General features: G+C 42.4%; 1 protein-coding gene and 1 long non-coding RNA gene across 2 annotated transcripts in view; both read right to left on the bottom strand.

The window, feature by feature from the left end:
- Positions 1-142: 142 nt before the first annotated feature.
- On the bottom strand, positions 143-5,626 carry LOC132392490 (uncharacterized). The gene is made up of 3 exons (XR_009511559.1): positions 5,078-5,626; positions 3,793-3,866; positions 143-3,461 (listed from the first exon to the last, which is right to left on the bottom strand). It is a non-coding gene; the product is annotated as an uncharacterized LOC132392490 (long non-coding RNA).
- Positions 5,627-15,791: 10,165 nt separating this feature from the next.
- The window catches only part of abcb11a (ATP-binding cassette, sub-family B (MDR/TAP), member 11a), a 73,835-nt gene continuing 66,876 nt past the window's right edge, over positions 15,792-22,750 (bottom strand). The window contains exons 26-27 of the mRNA XM_059966248.1: positions 22,474-22,620; positions 15,792-17,258 (exon numbers count right to left, since the gene is read on the bottom strand). Coding sequence (XP_059822231.1) covers positions 17,058-17,258; positions 22,474-22,620 — 348 coding nt within the window. The 3' untranslated portion in view covers positions 15,792-17,057. The remainder of the gene's footprint in view (positions 17,259-22,473; positions 22,621-22,750) is intronic.

Here is a 22,750-nt window from a genome sequence, read left to right as displayed (position 1 = left end):
TACAAGTGCCTTGAAAGCCTCTGAAAATTTCTCTAGATTCTGGTTAGACCTACAACGCTGGAATTGAGGAGATCGAGAGGGGATCTGATTGAAACGTTTAAGATAATTAAAGGATTTGATAGGATTGAGGCAGGAAATGTGTTCCAGATGTTGGGAGAGTCCAGTACCAGAGGGCATGGATTGAGAATAAGAGGTCAGTTATTTAAAACAGAGTTGAGGAAGAGCTTCTTCTCCCAGAGAGTTGTGGAGGTGTGGAATGCACTGCCTCGGAAGACGGTGGAGGCCAATTCTCTGGATGCTTTCAAGAAGGAGCTGGATAGATATCTGATGGATAGGGGAATCAAGGGATATGGGGACAAGGCAGGGACTGGGTATTGATAGTGAATGATCAGCCATGATCTCAGAATGGCGGTGCAGACTCGAGGGGCCGAATGGTCTACTTCTGCACCTATTGTCTATTGTCTACAACTCCGTAAGTGGCATTGTTATCTTCACTGTACAGCCGGGGCTGGAAATGACCATTTTGTACATCAGAAATTGGATTCATATTTTAGTAAGGAATTTGTTCTATAAATTTCTGAATCATATCAAAGTTGAAAGTAGATTATCAAAGTACATACTTGCACCATAAAACAATGCTAAGATTCATTTTCTCGTGGGTATACTCAATAAATGTATAGAATATTAACCATAACAGAAATCAATGAAAGGGCGCACCAACTTGGGTGTTCAACCAGTGTGCAAAGGACAACAAACCCTGCAAATACTAAAATAAATAATAATAATAAATAAGCAATAAACGTCGAGAACACAAGATGAAGAGTCTTTGAAAGTGAGTCCATTGGTTGTGGGAATATTTCAATGATGTCACCATGGATACTCACTGTTTGCACATGTTTAAGATGGACAAAATATAAAAGTTTGCAGAACAGGAAACAAATGCAATAGGTGGCATCTGTCAGCTAAAAATTAAAGCTTTGTTAATCCCTCTTCCTAGCTCAGTCCATTGCTCTGTGGCTTAAGTCTCTTCATGTGTTCATCCGCATATATTAATTTTAGAACCCAGTCAGTCATATTTCTGCTAAATCTGTTAAGGATGTCTTTTTTTTAATACTACCACACATCTCAGGGCAGTTGAGGATATCAACAAGTTAATGTGGTGAAGATGTCCAACATTTTCTTTAATTTCTCAAAAATATAAAACTAACAGGACCAAAGCCTAAAGAACACCACACTTTAACAGATTATTTCCTAAGTTTCTGGCACAAGAGCACAGCTCTAAAGCAATGAAAGAGACAGACAAAATAAACAGTTTCATAGATTGTGTTTCAGCAAGGTATTCTTTATTTTGGAATAATGATCTATATACAGAATTGATTGCTTCACTTTACCACATTAATTAGCTATTAACATACAAGACATTAAAACGATTCAAGCTGCACACATTAACATCAAATCAAAGACATTTTTGCACTAGTCTATTAGATTCACTGTAAGAACTAGAGGTCACAGGTTCAAAGTTAATTAAAGTATGTGTATTTTATACACCTAGAGATTTGTCCTCTTCCAGCCAGCCACAAAACAGACACAATAGAACCTATTAAAAAAGCCGAACAACCAAGACCATCAAAGGGACTATGAAAGGGGAAATATTTAAGTGTAACCTATGGGGAAGCTTCATCATTCAGAGGGTGGTGCAAGTGTGGAACAAGCCACCAGTGGAAGTGCAGAACTCCAACATAATAAAATTTAAGAGAAGTATGGATAGGTACATGGATTTAACAGCTTAGCAAAGACTAGACAGACTAAGAGGCCTTGTTTCTGTGATGTCGTGCTCTATGACTGTTTCCTCAGTTTCCAAAACGTGCATCTAACTTTTCAGATGTGATATTTTACTGATTATTCCAGATATGTTTCATTTTCTAATTTTTTTCCATGGTTATTTATGGTATCAGTAGAAACCAGTTAAAAGATTCCATCGTTGTTCGTCTTCAACATGCATTGCAATGATCTAAAACTTTAAAATATTTAACTTTTAAAAAATAAAAAGAATTTGGTATGTTGCAACATTCCCTCTAATTATATTTATTTATTTGCACAGCTGCACTAACATTGCTCTGAGGAAGTTTACACGGCCTGAAACCGGCAAGCACTAGCTTTTATTTTGTAGGTGCCGATGTATTGATTAACAATGAGCAACTGACTGCCATTCTGTGTTTATTGTTACAATCTGTTACAGCATTATAACTTGAAACACTGAAAGTAAATACATTGTAACTCTAAAAAGTTTCAAATAAACGTTGTGGTACATTTATTATTTAGAAAATGTATGGATTAAACACATAATTACAGTGTATTTCAGTTATATTAGTACAATTTCAAAATATATTAACACTATACAAAAGAAGTGAAAGGGTTAAGCTTATAGACCTTAACAATAAATTCCCCAACTTGATTTAGCAGAGTGTCAATGTTTAAGAACTAAGTTACCGAGTCCATACAAAATTAATTCATCAATAGTTGCCACACGGCATATGGTGTTTTGGATTTTATTAGTCAGGATGTTGTGTTCAAGAGCCATGAGGTAATGCTGCAGCTCTATGACCCTAGTTGGGGCACATTTGGAGCATCATGCTCAGTTCTGGTCAGCTCATTATAGAAAGGATGTCAAAAACTTTTGAGAGGTGCAAAAATTTACTCAGGTGCTTCCTGGATTAGAGAGCATATCTTATGAGGATATGTTGAGCCAGCTACAGTTACTCACTTTGGAATGAAGCTGGAAGGGAGGCAACTCGATAAAGGTAAACAATATGAAGAAATATAGATAAAGTGTACTGCCAGAGACTTTTTTCAGGGCAGAAATTACTAATATGAGAGGGCAAAATGGTTGGCAGAGATAGACATTTTTTTTACATACAGGATGTGGTAGGTGCATGGAATGCACTGCCAAGGGTGGTGATAGAGGCAGACATTAGGGACATTTAAATAACTCTTAGATAAGCACATGGCTGATAGAAAAATGGGCAGCTAAGAGGGAGGGAAGGTTTAGATTGATTTTGAAGTAGGTTAAAAGTGCAGGACAATATCATGGACAGAAGAGTCTGGACTGTGCTGGAATGTTCTATGTTTTAATTCATACAATATCAAGTAAATTATTTTAAATTCATATAATGTCTAACTCAGAACAAAATGCTGTCATTACTGAACAGTGAAAATAGAACATATCATGCTGGATCAAAGTCAACAGCAGAACTATTTTATATTAATCATTTTCTTGTAAAATAGCTTTAAAATACAAGAAAGCAGTTTTAAACTAATTCATTATCAAAATATGAAAAATATTGCATACCTTCAAGGTAACAAACGCATAGGCTTGTAGTCTGAAAAATAACGTGAAAATATACCTACACAAAAGGACTTCCAGGGCAGATATCACCGAAGAATACTGACTGGCCAAACATCTGTAAGATTCAGAATATTCATGAAGTTCATTCTTCAGCATATACAAAGATGTGTGAATATACACTAGAATGAACTATTTACAAAAATATAGTCCATTGAAAAAGTATTTATTCACTTAATATACCTCCATTTCTTACAAGCTTGCAAGCAGAACAATACAAGCTTGCCTTTGTGGGAGGGTCACAATAAAGCCCAGTCTTAAAAGTACCCAAAATTTCTTTACATTTAGATAATCCACAGCAACTTCAGAACAATAATTAATATCCACTATTGTCTGATTTAATTTTCATGTGCGATCAGATATGCTATGGTAAAAAGAATACCTCATACCATGGACTAGTTGTAGTAAATGAAATCCCTTTCACAAAGCCGAGACACCAATTTTCAAGCATAACTTTCGAGAGCTGGAAAACAGATAAAAGTATTAACAGTTCCAGTCCTCAAGCATGGAAGAATGGCTGTAAAGTAGTATCATGTCATTTCAAAACTGAATTTGTTGGAATTAATGTATACCGGTCAGTAAAACGAGTTAAACATGACCAGTCGTAGGTATCTTCCATTTTTTTCTTCCCTCCATTGTTTGTAGGATGCAGTCTTGTGTAATATTTCACAAGTCCACCTCGTACAGGAGGGTTTCCCAGTACAGTCACTGGAAAGATTCATGGTTACAAAATGATGTACTGTTATGAAAAACTTTTCTTTTTTTCATACACAAATAATTTTCTCCTTCTACACAAATGGAAATAAACATTCTCTAAAATTCAGGAATTGCAGACCTTTATATTCAAGCAAACTACCTACCTATCCAATCTCATAGAATGAGATCTACAGAAAGATAAAGTTGTCTCTAGGGAACATCAACAGAAAAAATGCTTGCATTTCAGATCCTGCATCCATCAGAAGTAAAACAATTCTCAAACCTCAGTACTGATCAAGGATCTTTGACTTGAAATGTTAACTCATTCTTTTCCATAGATGCTGCCCAACCCAAGTTTCTTTCTTCCCAGCTTTTCCTTTATATATCCATTTTAGTGCCTAAAGACACTTTACCCTTTTCCATGTAAATTATGTATCTGGCAGTTTTTAGATATTAAAAACATCTAGGAATGTAAAGGTAGTGATGATTTTAAGTGAGCAATAATCAACCTGAATAGCTTAGACACAACAGACCACAGATACTGCAATCTGGAACAACACCATCTGCTGGAGCAAACATGAGGAAAACTGCAGATGCTAGAAATTCAAACACACACAAAATGCTGGTGGAACATGCATCTATAGTGAGAAACACTGTTGACGTTTTGGGCTGAGACCCTTCGTCAGTTTATCTGCTGGATAAACTCGACAGGTTGAGCAGCATCAGTGGGAGAAAAGAAACTTCTGAGCCAAAACCCTGCTGAATTCTTCCAACAGATTGTGTTGAACAGCAAGGCGGGCTTTTGGAGCCCCAAAGCCTATTTCTGCTCGTTTTTAATATCCTCTTTCCCTTCCATACATTGGAATTTAATCCAAATATACCACCAAAAAGTAGCAAAAATAAAAACTGCTTAACAATGTCATGCACAACATAAAAATTAACTTTGTTTTCTGTTGGTTAATTTTGACTCCCACTTACCCAGATGCGAGAACGTACTGCAATTCAAGAGACAGCAGCGCTTCCCAAGCTGACAATGAGTACAGTTTAGAGTACAAATCTACCTCCCCTGGTTTGCCACACGTTCAAGGCCAGTTCCAAAGCAGCCACTCATTTCCAGGATGGCCTAAGAATCAGGCACAGGGCTACTGCCACAGAGACAGCAGCGGTCTCCCCAAGCTCAAACAATGTATGTAACCTACCCAAAGGAATGCCTTCACCCAGAGGCACCCCAACAACGAGCACACCACAAAGGGCAGCACAAGTTCCACCCTCCTCCTCCACTGATTGAGACCAGCTCCACCATTCTAACCATGACGAGTCCTGTCTCGCTGCTGAACACAATGCAAACCCCCATCTGACTACACCACCGTCCCATACCTGCCAACCTCACTATCCTTCTCCCACCCTGCCTATCCCACTCAATCCGTCACCCACTTACTGCGCTATTCTTATCCACCTACTCCGCTTCTTTCCTCCTAGTTCCTATTGCACCTTCCTTTTCTCCCTCCACTGCTTCCTCCTCTCCCCTTTCCCCACCATCTCCCCGCTACCCCCTCACTCCCCTTGCCGTCTCCCCTCACACCCTGTCTCTCCTCACCCCCCTCGTCGTCTCCCCGCTACCCCCTCACACCCTCAGTCTCTCCTCACTCCCCTCGCCGTCTCCCCGCTACCCCCTCACTCCCTCGCCGTCTCCCCGCTACTCCCTCACTCCCCTCGCCGTCTCTCCGCTACCCCCTCACCCCCCTCGCCATCTCCCCACTACCCACTCACTACCCTCGCCGTCTCTCCTCACCCCCCTCGCCCTCTCTCCTCACCCCCCACGCCCTCTCTCCTCACCCCCCACGCCCTCTCTCCTCACCCCCTCACTCCCCTCGCCGTCTCCCCTCACCTTCTCCCCACTCCCCTCGCCCTCTCTCCTCACTCCCCTCGCCGTCTCTCCTCACCCCCTCACCCCCCTCGCCGTCTCCCCGCTACCCCCTCACACCCTCAGTCTCTCCTCACTCCCCTCGCCGTCTCCCCGCTACCCCCTCACTCCCTCGCCATCTCCCCACTACCCACTCACTACCCTCGCCGTCTCTCCTCACCCCCTCACCCCCCTCGCCGTCTCTCCTCACTCCCCTCGCCGTCTCTCCTCACCCCCTCACCCCCCCTCGCCGTCTCTCCTCACTCCCCTCGCCGTCTCTCCGCTACCCCCTCACTCCCCTCGCCGTCTCTCCTCACTCCCCTCGCCGTCTCTCCTCACCCCCTCACCCCCCTCGCCGTCTCTCCTCACTCCCCTCGCCGTCTCTCCTCACCCCCTCACCCCCCCTCGCCGTCTCTCCTCACTCCCCTCGCCGTCTCTCCGCTACCCCCTCACTCCCCTCGCCGTCTCCCCGCTACCCCCTCACTCCCCTCACCCCCTCGCCGTCTCCCCACTACCCACTCACTACCCTCGCCGTCTCTCCTCACCCCCCTCGCCCTCTCTCCTCACCCCCCACGCCCTCTCTCCTCACCCCCTCACTCCCCTCGCCGTCTCCCCTCACCCTCCTCGCCCTCTCTCCTCACTCCCCTCGCCGTCTCTCCGCTACCCCCCCCCACTCCCCTCGCCCTCCCCTCACCCTCCTCGCCATCTCCCCTCACTCTCCTCGCCCTCTCTCCTCACTCCCCTCGCCCTCTCCCCTCACTCCCCTCGCCCTCCCCTCACTCTCTCCCCTCACTCCCCTCGCCCTCTCCCCTCACTCCCCCGCCCTCTCCCCTCACTCCCCTCGCCCTCTCCCCTCACTCCCCCGCCCTCTCCCCTCACTCCCCTCGCCCTCTCCCCTCACTCCCCTCGCCCTCGCCGTCTCCCCTCACTCTCCTCGCCCTCGCCGTCTCCCCTCACTCTCCTCGCCCTCTCTCCTCACTCCACTCCCCTCGCCCTCGCCGTCTCTCCTCACTCTCCTCGCCGGCTCATACCGACATTTCGTGCCGCCCGACACGCGGAACCTCGGAACAAAATGGCCACCAGGCGCATCCATCTGAGCGAAGGGGAAATTCGGTTGGATTTGGTTTTGCCCCACTAAAGAACCCCCTCACAAATTACCTTTGCAGGTATAATGCAAATAGTTGATTTTACATTATTTTAAATATTAATAATTAATATTTATGACAATTTGGAAGAAAAACGTTTCAAGGAACGAGTACCATAAATTATGCCGCCCTATGTCAACAGTGGTATGGCTCAGCAGCTCCGTGTCACTTTGACTTGAGATTAACGTGGAGAGAACTTGTAGTTGCTCAATGTTAAAATGTGATGAATGTCATGGGGCGTCTTGCTGGTTTGGAATGGGGTGCTGACCTTGCATCACCGAAGTATATTTATGTATCATTAATAAGGTCAAGATTAGATTATGGAAGTATTGTATACGGGTCAGCAGCAAAATCTGTGTTAGCAGAACTGGATGTCGTGCAAGCTCGGGCTTGGCAGCGGTTAGAACTTCCCCAGGGTGTGCACTCCAAGTTGAAGCAAATGAAATGCCATTGGGGCTGCGACGTAAACAGCTGGAGGCCAATTACTGGAATAATTTAAGGGGGCATGGTGATAGCCATCCTACAAAGAGGGTGTTGGAGACGTGCTGGGAGAAGGAAAGGACACAAAAAGAAAAATTTGGCTGGACAGGAGAGCAAACAGCAAAAGATATGGGTGTATATGATAAAGAGTTTTGTCCAAGTGTGGTTTGGCCTGTCAGACCTTTCTGGGTATTAGGAAATCCCTCTGTAGATTTGGAATTGCTTAAGATCAAATGCAGTAGTAAAACGGTTGATATACTCAGTGAATATCATAGGTATAGCGAATGTAAATATAAAGACGTAGAGATTTTTAATAATGGATCAAAGGATCCAGAAACGGGTGCAACAAGGTCTGCAATTGTTATTGGCAGGGTCTGCCAAGTTAGCGAGTGGAAATTAGCAAGAGAACTTCGGATTGCTTGAGTGTTTATGCAGTTGAAATGTTTGCCATATTGTTAGCACTAGAATGGAGTGAGCAGGTTGATTGTAATAATATTGTGATATGTAGTGATTCTGTATCGACCCATGCAAGCATTAACAGCTAGAGGACACCAGGATCTGCTTTATGAAATCCTGTTTGCAAATTCAAGACTGGCTAGACAAGGCAAAAAGATCGCATTCATGTGGGTTCCAGCACATTTAGGTATTATGGGAAATGAGACAGCAGATAAGCTGGCAAAAGCAGCAGTCAGAAAAGGATCTGTAGAGGTCCATACTAGACTATCAAAATCAGAGGGGAAGAGCATAGTGTGGAGAAGGATAAATCAACAGTGGCAGCAGCATTGGGATAGAGCAATAAAAGGAAGACATTTGCATTCAATTCAGAACAGAGTAAATATGGGAAGGAGCAAGTAATTATAAGTAGACTGAGAATTGGGCACAGCAACCTTAACGGCACACTGGCCATCATAAATGAACATCCAACAGGTTTTTGTGATCTATGTCAGGAGACTGAAACAGTAGAGCATATCCTTATTTCAGGCAGGAAATTCGCAGAGGATAGCCAACAAATGCTACAACAATTACGCAACATAGGACTGGTGGAGGACAGTGTTAAAGGTTTATTGGCATGTGCAGAGAGTGATCATGGGAGGAAATGGTTGTTTAGTTTTTTAAGGGTGACGGGACTGGAAAGACGACTTTAGGCAGTCAAGTGAATGGACAATGAGGGACAGTAAATCCTGAAGATGGCAGTAATGCAACAGTGTGGATGCCAACCGCCATAAAAACTCAAGGAAGAAGCAGCAGCTCCATGCTGCAGATGTCGCAAAGATGAGATTGATACGGGCGGGGGAACGGAGACGTGCGGTCCGAGGGGAGGGGAGGGGAGGGAAGGGCCGGGTGGACGGGTTGGGGTGTCGGTGTATGGGAGCAGCAGGGCGACTGGTTATCGCCATGCATATACCTAGCTCTCTATTCGCAACATTAATGCTGCTGTAGCTGCTGCCGGATTGCAGAGCCACCCAAGGCTGGGGTGGGGGGGTGGCTTGTGCTGGGAGCAGTTCTGGGCTGGAGGCCCAAGAGATTCTGCATATTATGCGGATCTGGATCAATACTCAGAACCAGCATCTTTCTCCATAGATCCTGCCTGACTGCTGAATTTTGCAGCATTTTATGCGCGTTTATCAGGGCTGGAGTCTACTCAGCTGCTCACCAGGGAACCATGCCAAGTTGCATTCCTGTTCCACGTATTCTAGCAGTCCCACCCTTCTATATTATTGAAAACTAGCTTGTTTTCTCTCATTCCCAGTTCTGACTGAGGACCTCAGTCCTGGAGCTTTAACTCTTGGTTCCTTTTCCTGACCTATTGAGTGCAGTTTTTAAAATACATATTTTCATCTGACACAAACCCCATCCAGAAGAACTCACATCCTACTCTGTTTATTAAAGTCCACAGGATATCTAGTGTCTGGCATTTGTGCTCCTTGATGGTGTAAGAGCATCAGTGATTCAGGACACATTACACAAATATTTGTTCTTTAACTTATGAAATATAGGAATAAAAATGTTTTCATTGCAGATTCAACTGTTGCATAGCAGTATACTTTAAGACTGTAATATATAGGTGCAGAATTAGGCCATTCAGCCCATGGAGTCTGATTAGCCGTTCCACCATGGCTGATCCTGGATCCCACTCAACTCCATACACCTGCCTTCTCGCCATATCCTTTGAAGCCCTGACTGATCAAGAAACGGTCCGCCTTAAGTACACCTACGGACTCCACCACAATCTGTGGCAGAACATTCCACAGATTTACTACTCTCTGGCTAAAATATACTTTTTAAATGTCTATAATGTGCAGCTTTTCCCATGGAACCCATTACTGGCCAAAGTGTTACACCTGTCTGTCCACCTGTTCCCTCACCTGCTTTCAGGGCCCCATACACTCCTTCCAGGTGAGGCAACACTTCACCTGCGAATCTGTTTGGATCGTCTATGGTGTCCTGTGCTCCCAATTATGGCCTCTTCTACATTGGTGAGACACATTTGTAAATTGGGGGATCACTTCATCGAGCAACACCACTCCATCTGCCAAAAGTGGAACTTTCCAGTGGTCAAACATTTTAATACTGAGTCCCATTCCTGTTCCCATTCTGACATGTCAGTGCATGGCCTCCTCTTGTGCCACGATGAGGCCACCCTCAGGGTGGAGGAGCAACACCTTATAATCCATTCTGGTAGCCTCCAACCTGATGATGAATATTGATTTCTCCTTCCAGTAAAAAAAACCCTGCCCTGCCCCTCTACTTCTTTTCCCCACTCTGACTCCTTACCCCTTCTCACCTGCCTATCACTTACCCCGGTCTTCTCCTCCTTCCCTATCTCCTATGGTCTACTCTCTTCTCCAACCAGACTCCTTCCTCTCTAGCCCTTTACTTTCCCCACCCACTTGGCTTCACCTATCAAATAGCTTTCCTCCTTCCCATTCTCAGCACCTTTTTATTCCGGCATCTTCCCCTTTCCTTTCCAGTCCTGAAGAAAGGTCTCAGCCCAAAATGTCATCTGTTTATTCATTTCCATAGACACTGCCTGACCTGCTGAGTTCCTCCAGTATTTTGTGTGGGTTGCTTTGGATTTCCGGCATCTGTAGACTTCCTCATGTTTATAACTTGTCTCGATCATATCTTAATTCATCAATTGAAATAAAACTCTTCTTAAAGTTGTTCAAGTTTGAATTTATTGTTGTCATTCGACATAAATGCACAGGATATAAACATGAACATTTTGCAGCAGCAACGTTTGTGTCCTGACTATCAATACACAAAAATTTAATGAATGACTAGGAAGCTGACACTTCAGAGATCTGAAATAAAAGCAGAGAGCATTAGAAATACTCAGCAGTACCATCAGCATCTGAAGAGAAAGAATCAGAGGCTAATGATTTTTCATTGATGTAGCGGATAGAAATCAAACAGGTTTTAAGTTGGAGATGGTTTTGCCATGGACTAGATGGGTCAAAGGGCCTGTTTCTGTGCGGTTTTTCTCCACGACCGAAGAGAAAGGATGGGGTGGAGAAAACAAAAGAAGTGACTGTGATGCGGGGGAGGGGGGAGTGCGATCAGGAATCAGAATCAGGTTTAATACCACCAGCATGCATCATAAAATTTGTTATGCGGCGGCAGTACATTGCAATACATAATAAAAATTGTGAATTACAATAAGATATAATATGCAAGTTAAACTAAGTAGTGAGGTAGTGTAGTTCAAAGGAAGTATTGTAACTATAGAGTTGTCCTGCCGATCTTTAGTGTATAAAATGTCATGTAATATCAGGTTGAACAGGCCTCTTCCTCAAGAGTGTCTCATTGTGTTGAATAAAACACTTCTATATCCACTAGCTTCATTGTCTTTCCAGTGATATTGTTTACATTACAAGACATAAAGTTGAAATTAGGGTATTATTACATAATTTATGTGGACATGGTTTTAAAATTAACACTATGCACAAATCTAAACTGGTGATAGTGAGATAAAATTATGCTTAAACTCACTTATAAAATTGGAATATTTCTCATTTAAGTTCTTACATTGTTTTTTCAAATTGTGATTGTCCCCATGAGTTGTTTGAATAATGAAAGATTATAATAATGCACAAAAGTGTTGGAGGAACTCAGCAGGTCAGGCATCATCTCGGTCAAAACTTTGAATGTTTATTCATTTCCATAGATGCTGCCTGACCTGCTGAGCTCCTCCAGCATTTTGTGTGTAATGCTTTGGATTTCCCGCATCTGCAGAATTTCTGGTCTTTATGATGATAGTAATATGTTTTTATTACACTGCAGGGTGGAGATACATCTCTACCAAAGGAGGTGTTGGGCACTCCTTCCCTCAACTAGCCTGCAGATCACCCTTGGGCAAGGTGTAGCACCTGCTTAGCAACTCCAATCACATGAAGCCATGGGAATAGGTGGTGAATGGTCATATGAGCAGCTGGTGTATATCAAAAGTCCTGGTTATGTGACCACTGATGCCAAGCAGACAATCTCTGAAGAGTATTGATGACGGCTGGGGTCACCAATCTTGTAAAGGCATTGCCCAGAAGGCAGCAATGGCAAACCACTTCTGGTGAAAAGTTTGCCAAGAACAATCATGATCATGGAAAGACCATGATTGCCTAATTCATATGACGTGGCACAGAATGAACGAACGATCACAGTGCATTTACAATTTTGATCAATTTAGCAGAAATTTAAAAAAACTTCCTGAGACATCTGATAAACCTTCCAGTGGAATTTCTGAAGGACTATTTGCGTATTATGTGCACATTTGATCTTTTTTTTAAATTTCCTTTTGTTTAACAAGATGACAGTTACAATGACATGGGCAAATTAAGTTTGGAATGTCCATATTGATTACTACTGCAATTTTTGTTGACACCTTTTAGCATAATGCCTCTAATTAATGAAAGGGATTGCTTTGTTCATGGACTACCACTGATAACAAATTGGCCATCAATAGAATGATGATGAAAGAAATAAATTAATCATTATTATATAATTATACATTGTTGTGCTTCCTTAAAATTGTTATAGCCTGAGGAGGTTATGGGGATAAGCGCCCACTGCCTAAAAAATGCAATCAATGAGATGCTTCTCAAATAGCCTCTAACAACCAAGTTCAGCTCCTGGTCTTCACATGTGGCTTAGCTTCTAAACCCAGCAGAATTATTTCTATTGACAGGAGAAGGAACAAAGGCAAGTTACTGGTGCCTTAAAACCAGTTACTTTGGGAAGATGGGACTCGTTGGCTGTGGCTGGCTGGTCATGTAGGAGAAGGAAACCTCTGATCTCAAACCTCCACTGCCTTGCAGCTATATACACCCATGGGGAAAGTTTTTGGGGGTAAATCCGGAGCTGGACTCCCTAAGGCAGCCCTACATTGAGCTCAATGCTTACTGGCAACTCCTGTGATGCCGTTCCTTTGGGTTCATCAGCTCCATGGAGAAGAGGAGCCTACTGCATGGGTAGAGGTTTCCTCTGCGTGTTGTACTACCCTGGTCTGCATATCATGTAGACAACTGGGTTGCAACATCCATGGTTGACCCCAGTCACTGAGGCCCTTCAGTGATTGGGGTCGATCACGATGTTGCATCCCAGCTCTACATAGTTGTGGTGTATCTCTGAATATATTGTTTTCTGTGGAGCTGACTCTGAAATGTTTCAACATCGTATCCAGTGGAACAAGTGTGAAAAAAATAACGCTAAGGGGATATGGAGATCTTGTATGTTAGTACAATACAGCAAGATGTACATTATAACATTTATTACACCTTCCAGAATTGTGTCAAGAAAGCTTAGTATTCTAGCTGAATCTTAAATACAACTCATCCACATAAAACTTCACCAGTGTTAGCCATAGATGGACGTTGCTAACTACCCTTTAAGGTTGCAAGCCCCAGCACTCCAGGTTTGCATACAACGTGGAGTTATGTAGAATAAAATATGCTATTGCTTCTGAATTCTTGAATTGTTTCTTAACTTTGGATCATGTTAGTGTGTCTCCAGAGTTGGTGGTTGACTGAGATACAAGGGACTGGAAATACATGTGCCAAATTGGCATGTATTCTATTAGCCCAAGCTTGTAGATGTGGTCCTCCCACCAGGCACGTAAGCTGCCAATACAGTTCAAGTTTAATTGCCTTCAACCATACATGAATGCCCATGAATACAGCCTGTTACATACCCCATGGGTATCTTGTGACTGTCTTATGACCATGATGTAATTGAGTATCTTGTCAGCATGTTGTAATAGTCTTGCAAAGGTGGGGTGATATAATTTTCCCACCAGTGTGAGGTCATGTGATGACATGTTCTCAACAGGTATGTAATAGGAAACCCCTGTTGTTATGCAGTTGAGTCATTGTTTAATTCGTAAGTTACTCCGTTATGCTGGGTATTTGTCTCATGACGCAGTTTTGTTTTAAAATGGAGTTTTACTTTCTATTGTAAGGTACAGAATCGTCGTGCCGGCAATTTCGCCAGTCGCTGCTAGTTTTGTTTGGTGTATCTTTGATTTAATTTTTAAGTCTAAGTATTGGAGAGTGCAGACCTTACTAAAGTATGAGAACCCAAAGGATCGAATAAAGTTGGTGTCATTCGGCGGTTTAATACAGGATCGACCTTATTGAATCTTTGTTCAGGAAATAGTGACCTGCATCTGTGATAACCCCTGCTTGTAAGAGCAGAAAGGGTTGTGCAGTGTTCATTTGCCAAGGAAAAGGTCATTCCTTTAAGCTGGTTTGATTTCCTTTGGCGTGAACCCTTCGGACAAGGCATATTTCGGCTGGGATCAGCAGTCATGTCACTGAGGAATTTGTTACTTCAGGAAAGTCTCTCCTAATTGACAGTTAAATCATTTGGATTTTTGTATTTATCACTTTAAGACTGTGTTCACAATTACCTCTTTAAGAACTGTTCCAGAGTTGCCGTATAGCAGTTAACTTCCGGTTAAATTAGTAGTTTCTTTACTTTTCGTTTTTGTTGAGCAGAGTTTAATAAATGTTTATGTTTGTTTATAAAACCTGACTCAATTCTATATTCATTGTTGCCAGACTCGTAACACAACAAGCCAAACGAATCAAGATGAAAAACAAAGCATGAGGCACACATACCACATATAAGTCAGCAATAAAAGAGAGTCACAGAATATATAATCAAGTCCCTGAGTCTGTGGTCTGGTACATCTGGTCTTCTACTGAACAAGCACCAGAGGGCTCCGACTCCAACATGGATGCCACGCCACACCGCCTCCGACACCGAGTCCGATGCCTCCTCCCCGGGCGGCTGCAAACGTGACAATGCAGCTTGAGGCCTAGTCCTCATCACAACTGAGGCCACACAGCTCCCCCACTGTCCGGCAACAAATCACTGAATCAGATTTGCCGCATTCCACAGTAACAATGACCAACAGGGTCTTGCGCACATAAGAAATGCAACTAAGACTATTGCTGTTAGACTGCAGCGCACCTCCTTCGCTCACCGACTCCAACTCTCGGACGCTGGCAGCTGCACAATCCACACCAAGGCCAGACCCTTCAGTTTCTCTGCCAATGAGCAACTCACTGACAGGGTAGACCTGCAGCACTTTAAGTTCTTTCGATTGTATAAACTACATTAAAAAATTAGACAAGTACACCTTTGGTTGGTCCTGTAGAAGCTGCTCCACCCAAACACACCACCTTACTGGAATTCAGTGTACGTGGCATTAGCTAGGGTGATCCCAGTATGTCTTCTGTGATTACAACCTGTGTAGTTTCAGGTTCATTGTTTTCAGTAATTCTTCAGTTCCAAAGCATTAGCATTAACAATCACAAAAATGTGAAGGAACTCGGCAGGCCAATTATCCTAATAAATGGTACGTTTCTGGATTGTGGGAGGAAACTGGGACACCCAGAGATAACCCAAGGTCTCACGAAAAGGATGTACAAACTCCTTACAAACAGTGCCAAAATTGAACTCTGAACTGTGAAACGCCCAAGCTGTAATAGCATGATGCTAATCCTATGCATTGGTGAAATTTGTCACATACCCCGTGACCGGGTTTAAGAACCAGCAGAAATGGAAAACACTTTGGACTCTGGTATTGCTATAAACTGTGTTTATTGTGTTTATTTGTAACTAAGTAATACAGTAATATAAATGCAAATATATTGAACAGGTTAGCAATGATATAATATCAGTGTGTGTGGAAATAGGAACAAAACTAGGCTGTTTCAATCCTAGGGGTAAATGGATAGAGTCTTACGATGATTCAGTTTGTGGTATGTAGTTGAGGAGGGAGGGAGAGGGAGAAGGAGAGAGAGAGAGGGAGAGGGAGAGGGAGAGGGAGGGGGGGGAGAGAGAGAGAGAGAGAGAGAGAGAGAGAGAGAGAGAGAGAGAGAGAGAGAGAGAAAAAGCTGGTACCATCGATCTTCCCGTTGTCTTCCGAAGTCCTGTTGTGGTCACTGACTATGACCATGATACGTACGACCGATCTTCAATGGTGGAATTATCACTCAGGCAAGGATGGACACACAAATAATCCCCCACCGGTCGCAACTTTTCACGCTGTGAGTCACTGATCGATTTCCCCGAATCGATCCTCCAAAACCCCACCTTCTTGTGGGTACAACAAAGCTCGCTCAGTGTCCGAACATGTGTGTCTCGTGGTGTGTCCCTGTGTAATCACAGACCTGCTTTTTATCTCCACCTGTTGGACACCAGCTGTCCATCAACATGCTCTGCCCTCTGCTTTCTGCCTGAACTTTTGCAAGCAGGCAAGTGACCTCGGGGAAAGGTAAACAAACTGGTAGAGAAACCATAACATCAATTTTTTTGAGCAGTTTCTGTCTCTCTCTCTCTCTCATTGTGCTGGATGCCTCCCTCTCTCTCTCTTAATAGCAGCACAATTCATAGGGTCTATTCTGGACCCCGTTACAAACTAGTGTTACCCACAACAGATTGTTCACATCTTTTGTTAAAATTGGATAGTTAGGCATGAAATCAAGTAAGTATAATATTATTAACACTACATCCAGACAACCGTACACTGATTTTATTTTAGATTCCAAACAAGCACTTTAACTCCGATCAAAACGTCATTATTTCAGGTATTTCTGTATTTATTTTCAATATAATTGAAACTTTCTGAACAACATTATCAACTGTCTTGCATTTAATACAAGTCAGATACCTTTGACAATCATTGACATTATAGAGAAATAATAATGTATTTTACTAGGAAGCAGAGCTAAATATTGTTCTATCAGTTTTTAAAATCTAACACATTTTGTGAATGAATTTTACTTGGACAAGCAGACATAAAAATCTATGTACAGTATATATTTTTATATGTTGCTATATTTAAATCAATGGGCCGTATAGAGAAGAAAACTGGGATAACTATCAATGTTTGAAAGGGCTCATTGTTTAACAAATATGACGAAGCTATTTAACTGATAGGAGCTCCAGTTGTGACAAGTTTATAATAAGCCCCTTTAGCAGCCATTAGTTCATCATGAGCTCCCTGTTCAATAAGTATTCCTCGAGACATGACTGCAATGATATCTGAGTTCTGAATGGTTGACAGACGATGTGCAATCACAATACAAGTCCTTCCTTTTCTTGCTTCATCTAAAGCAGCCTGGACAATCTAAAAGAGAATATATTAAAATTTCAGTGAACGACCCTGGAATGTATTTTGCAACACCTTAGAAATGCTGATAATTGCTGGTTGTGGCATCTGGTGATACTCTGTCAAAAAGCACAGGTTCCTGGGACAATATTCAATTTTAAATCCTAAGAAAGTAGTGCTCATGGTCCGTGTGTTATGAATAGCAATTAACTAGAAATAATGAAATAGAAAATGGTGCTGTTGGGTCTTTGGTTGCCCACAGGGTGTTCAGGCAAATGTTGATCTTTTAATGTCAATGGTAGTAAATGTCCTTAAGAATCATAGCCAAAGGAGCATTGAGTTGTATAGACCTCAATTTATGAATGAAGAAAATAACTTATTTACTAATTGTCCATTATGCTGCTGGCATTTGGGGCAACAATGAAGGTCCTCCATTTCTGTCTGTGTAAAAGGATTCTTTATTGCTGTTTCTGTAGCAATTGTTTTTTGACTAGTCAGGGTTGTTAGCCCTGAGCTGAACCCCTGAATCTGGAGGACTGTGGACTTCTCTTCATCTGGCCTCTATCCTTTGACCTGTTTGGCATGGATGACTCTACCAGGATCCAAAACACAAGGCCTTGACTCCAGCCAACGTAGCTCTCCAGGACATTTAGACACGCAAGCCTCCAAACCATAATAAGTTTGTGGTCCTCTTGGAGTGGGGTTAAGAATGTATATATAAAAAGAAACCAAATAAGGGAGAGAAAGGGGAAAAGGATGCTTTAAAAATAAATTCTAACAGTCAAATTATATGGGTAAACTATTGGAGAAGATTCTTAGGGATAGGGGCCCCGTCTCCTGGTGATTTTTATAAATGAAGTGGATGAGGAAATGGAAGGGTGAGTTTGCAGAATGAATAAGTTGGCGGTGTTGCAGGCAGTGTAGAAGGATGCCATAGGTTACAGCAGGATGAAGATGGGATGTAGAGTTGCAAAGAGAAGTGACGGATAGGGTTCAATCCAGAAAAAGTGTGAAGTTTCAATCACAAACAAGAGGAAATCTGCAGGTACTGGAAATCCAAGCAAAACAAACAAAATGCTGGAGGAACTCAGCAGGCCAGGTAGCATTTAGAAAAGAGTATTGTTGATGTTTCGGGCTGAGACCCTCCATCAGGACATGTGAAGTTATACACTTTGGGAAATTGAACTTGAAGGTGGTAAATGACAGGATTTTAGCAGTGTGGAAGAACAGTCCAAGCCCATGGATTCCTCAAAGTTGCTGTGTAAGTTGATAAGGTGGTTAATAAGGCATATGGTGCATTGGCGTTCACTAGATCGGGATTGAGTTCAAGAGCATGAGATTATGTTGCAGCTTTGTAAAACTGGTGAGACTACATTTGAGGTATTGTGTTCAGTTCTGGTCATCTCATCATGGGGAGGATATGAAAGCTTTAGAGAAAGTACAGAGAAGATTTCCCAGGTTACTGCTTGGATCAGCAAACATGTCTTGTGAGGAAAAGTTAAGCAAGCTAGTGATTTTCTGTTCAGAGTGTTGGAGGATGAGAGGCAAATTGATAAATTTGTATAAGATTATGAGAGGGGACAGCCATAATCTTTTTCCCAGAGTAGCAATGCCCAATGCCAGAGGACATCTGTTTAAAGTAAGCAGAGGAAAATTGAGGGGAGATTGAGGTAATTTCTTTTTAACGAAGAGTGGCGGGTGTCTGGAACACACTGCCAGGTTGGTGGAAGAGGATGATAACATAGAAACATCTGGAAGAACAAAGGATGTTGGGAATGGTGAAAGTGGAACACCGTGGGAGGGGTGTGGGAGAGATGGAAGTGAAGGAGTTCTGGGACGGGGGTGACACAGATATAGACACACCCAGCCCTGAGAAACCAGGTAAAGTGATTTGCTTCCAAACAATTGCTTTATTGATCATTACAGAATGTCCCTCTGGTGCCACCTGCTCCCTTCCCTCTCCCTTCCTCTTTTCCCAACCATGATTCCCCACTCCGTTCACAACAGAGACCCATATCAGAATTAGGTTTCTCATCACTTATATATGTTATGACATTTGGGGTTTTCTTGCAGCAGAAGTGCAGCATAATGCATAAAATTACCTACAGTACTGTGCAAAAATTTTAGGCACCCTAGCTATATATACATACAGTGCCTATAAAAAGTGTTCAGCCCCCCCTTGGAAGTTTTCATGCCTTTTTGTTTTACATCATTGAATCACAGTGGATTTAATTTCACTTTTTGACACTAACCAACAGAAAAAGATTATTTTGTGTCAAAGTGAAAACAGATGTCTACAAAGTAATCTAAGTTAGTTATAAATATAAAACACAAAATAGTTGATTACATAAGTATTCACCTGCCTTTAATATGACACACCAAATCATCACTGGTGCTGCCAATTGGTTTAGAAGTGACATAATTAGTTGACTGGAGATCTGGTTTTGGAGACCTGTGTGCAGGAAAGGTGCTTCAATAGACTGTAGTAAAAATACACCTGTAAATGGAAGGTCCAACTGCTGATGAGTTAGTATCCTGGGAAAAGCTACACCATGAAGGCAAAAGAACACTCCAAGCAACTCCACAAAAAGGTTACTGAAAAGCAAAAGTCAGGAGACGGATACAAGAAAATTTCCAAGTCACTGAATATCCCTTGGAGTACAGTTAAGTCAATCATCAGGAAATGGAAGGAATATGGCACAGCTGTAAATCTTCCTAGAGAAGGCTGTCCTCAAAAACTGAGTGACCGCGCAAGAAGGGAACTAGTGAGGGAGGTCACCAAAAGACCTATGATAACTCTAAAGAAGTTACAAGCTTCACTGGCTGAGATGGGAGAGACTGCACATACAACTGTTGCCCGGGTGCTTCACCAATTGCAACTTTTTGGGAAAGTGGCAAAGAGAAATCACTGTTGAAAAAACTCACATGAAATCTCAGTTAGAGTTTGCCAGAAGGCATGTGGGAGACTCTGAAGTCAGCTGGAAGGAGGTTCTTGTGGTGAACTACATATGCCTGTCTGGACACGCCCCCTGCTGACTGCACCTGTGGCTCCTCCCACAGACCCCTGTATAAAGGCGATTGAGGTCTGAGTCCGGCCTCTCAGTCTCCAGGATGTAGTATGGTGGTCAACCACTGCTTGTTCCTTCTTCCAGTCAATAAAAGTTGATATCTCGCCTTTACGTCTCAGAGTGAGTTATTGATGGTGTATAATCTCAGCTAGAGTTTGCCAGAAGGCTTGTGGGAGACTCTGAAGTCAGCTGGAAGGAGGTTCTATTACCTGATGAAACCAAAACTGAGCTTTTTGGCCATCAGACTAAATGCTATATTTGGCATAAGCCACACACTGCACGTCATCAAAAACACACCATCCCTATTGTGGTGGCTGCATCATGCTGTGGGGATGCTTCATTGCAGCAGGCTCTGGAAGGATTGTGAAGGTAGAGGTTAAAATGAATGCAGCAAATGCAGCGAAATCCTAGAGGAAAACCTGATGCAGTCTGCACGAGAACTGTGACTTGGGAGAAGATTTGTTTTCCAGTAAGACAATGACACCAAGCATAAAGCCAAAACTACACAGGAATGGCTTAAAAAAAACAAAGTTAATGTCCTGGAGTGGTCAGCTCAGAGTCCAAACATCAATCCAATTGTAAATTTGTGGCTGGACTTGAAAAAGACTATTTACTCACAATCCCCATACAATCTGATAGAGCTTGAGCAGTTTTATAAAGAAGAAAATTGCTGTGCCCAGATGTTCAAAGCTGTTAGACACCTATCCACACAGACTCAAGGCTGTAACTGCTGCCAAAGGTTCATCTACTAAATACTGACTTGAAGGGGGTGAATACTTATGCAATCAATTATTTTGTGTTTTATATTTGTAATTAATTTAGAACCATTTGTAGAGTTCTGTTTTCACTTTTTCTGTCAATCAGTATCAAAAAATGCAAAATTAAATCCACACACACAAAGTGCTGGTGGAACGCAGCAGGCCAGGCAGCAACTATAGGAAGAAGTACAGTCGACACTTCCGGCCGAAACATCGACTGTATTTCTTCCTATAGATGCTGCCTGGCCTGCTGCGTTCCATCAGCATTCTGAGTGTGTTGCTTGAATTTCCAGCATCTACAGATTTCCTTGTGTTTCCAAATTAAATCCACTGTGATTCAATGTTGTAAATAATTAAGCATGAAAATTTTCGGGGGGGGGGGGGTGAATACTTTTTATAGGCATTGTATAAATGCTGGCTGGTGGTTTAGTGGCATCAGCACTGGACTTCGGGGTGAGAGGTCCAGAGTTCAAATCCGGCCAGCTCCCTCGCACGCTCTCCATCCATGCCTGGGTTGAGTGTCGAGCTAGCAACTCGACCTCGTAAAAAAAAAGCCTGGAGAGGGATGGGCTCCCCTAGGTCTCAGGTGCCCAAGACACGTGTACGATGAGCAATCACCAAAAAGACTGGTGCAAAAAGCTTGTCATGACGGCGCCCTGACAACTCCACCAGGAGTTAAGGGCGCACACACACACATGCACACTTACTTGTCTAAGACTTGCACAGTACAGTAGCACAAAATAATGGACTGTAGGGCCTGTACTCTGCTGAATTTTTTGATGATCTGTGTTTTGGATATTTGTTGTGATTTGTATACATAAAATATATATTTTTTAATTTTTAGGAAATTTTAATTTTAATGGCAAAAGAAGAGACCAAAATAACTGTGGAATGTCAGTTGAATAGCAATTGCTTGGTCAAATGGTAATTATTTATCAAGTTAGACTTGTAGTTATTGCCCTGCTACGTTCTTGCTCCAAATCACAGCGAAAACCTATAAACTTACAGTAGGTATGTCTATAATTCCATTTCCTTTATTTGATGACCTTACAAAATCTATTCTCTTCAAGCTTAATTACGATATGGATTATAGGGGAAAAATTACCCAGTAAGTAGAAAATGAAATTACTGAAAACAAAGGATAGTTAAGACAGGGTTTCCTAACCTTTTTTATGCTATGGACCCCTACCTTTAGCCGAGGGTAGGGCCAGGCTGGAAACCTCTGAGTTAGGAGATAACTGAGAGTATGGAGAAGATGGCAACATATTTGAGACAGCATAATTTTGGTGAAAGCTTTTAATGAAAAAATAATTAGCTAACCGGTCTTTTATAAACTATTGCTTTATCATATATTCCTGCTATTTTCAATATGTTAACTAAACAATACATAATTTTCATTGTTGGTACCTTTTCACTCTCTGTATCTAGTGCAGATGTTGCTTCATCGAGGAGAAGAATTTTTGGATCCCGGACAATAGCACGAGCTATAGCAATACGCTGTTTCTGTCCACGGGATAATTGAGAACCTTGGGCACCCACCGATGTATCATATTTCTGAATGGAAGGAAAACAAATATGTATACCCAGCAGTCTCTTTAAACAAGGGAACGCCTTGAACGTTCTAGTATTTATATCTGATATGAATTTTTAAGAAGTATTTCCACACACATGGCCCCATAATGCA

Source organism: Hypanus sabinus, chromosome 4, assembly GCF_030144855.1.
Source record: "Hypanus sabinus isolate sHypSab1 chromosome 4, sHypSab1.hap1, whole genome shotgun sequence".
Classification (NCBI taxonomy): domain Eukaryota; kingdom Metazoa; phylum Chordata; class Chondrichthyes; order Myliobatiformes; family Dasyatidae; genus Hypanus; species Hypanus sabinus.
The sequence above is the reverse complement of the archived record's forward strand: the minus strand, read 5'-3'. Positions and strand labels throughout refer to the sequence as shown.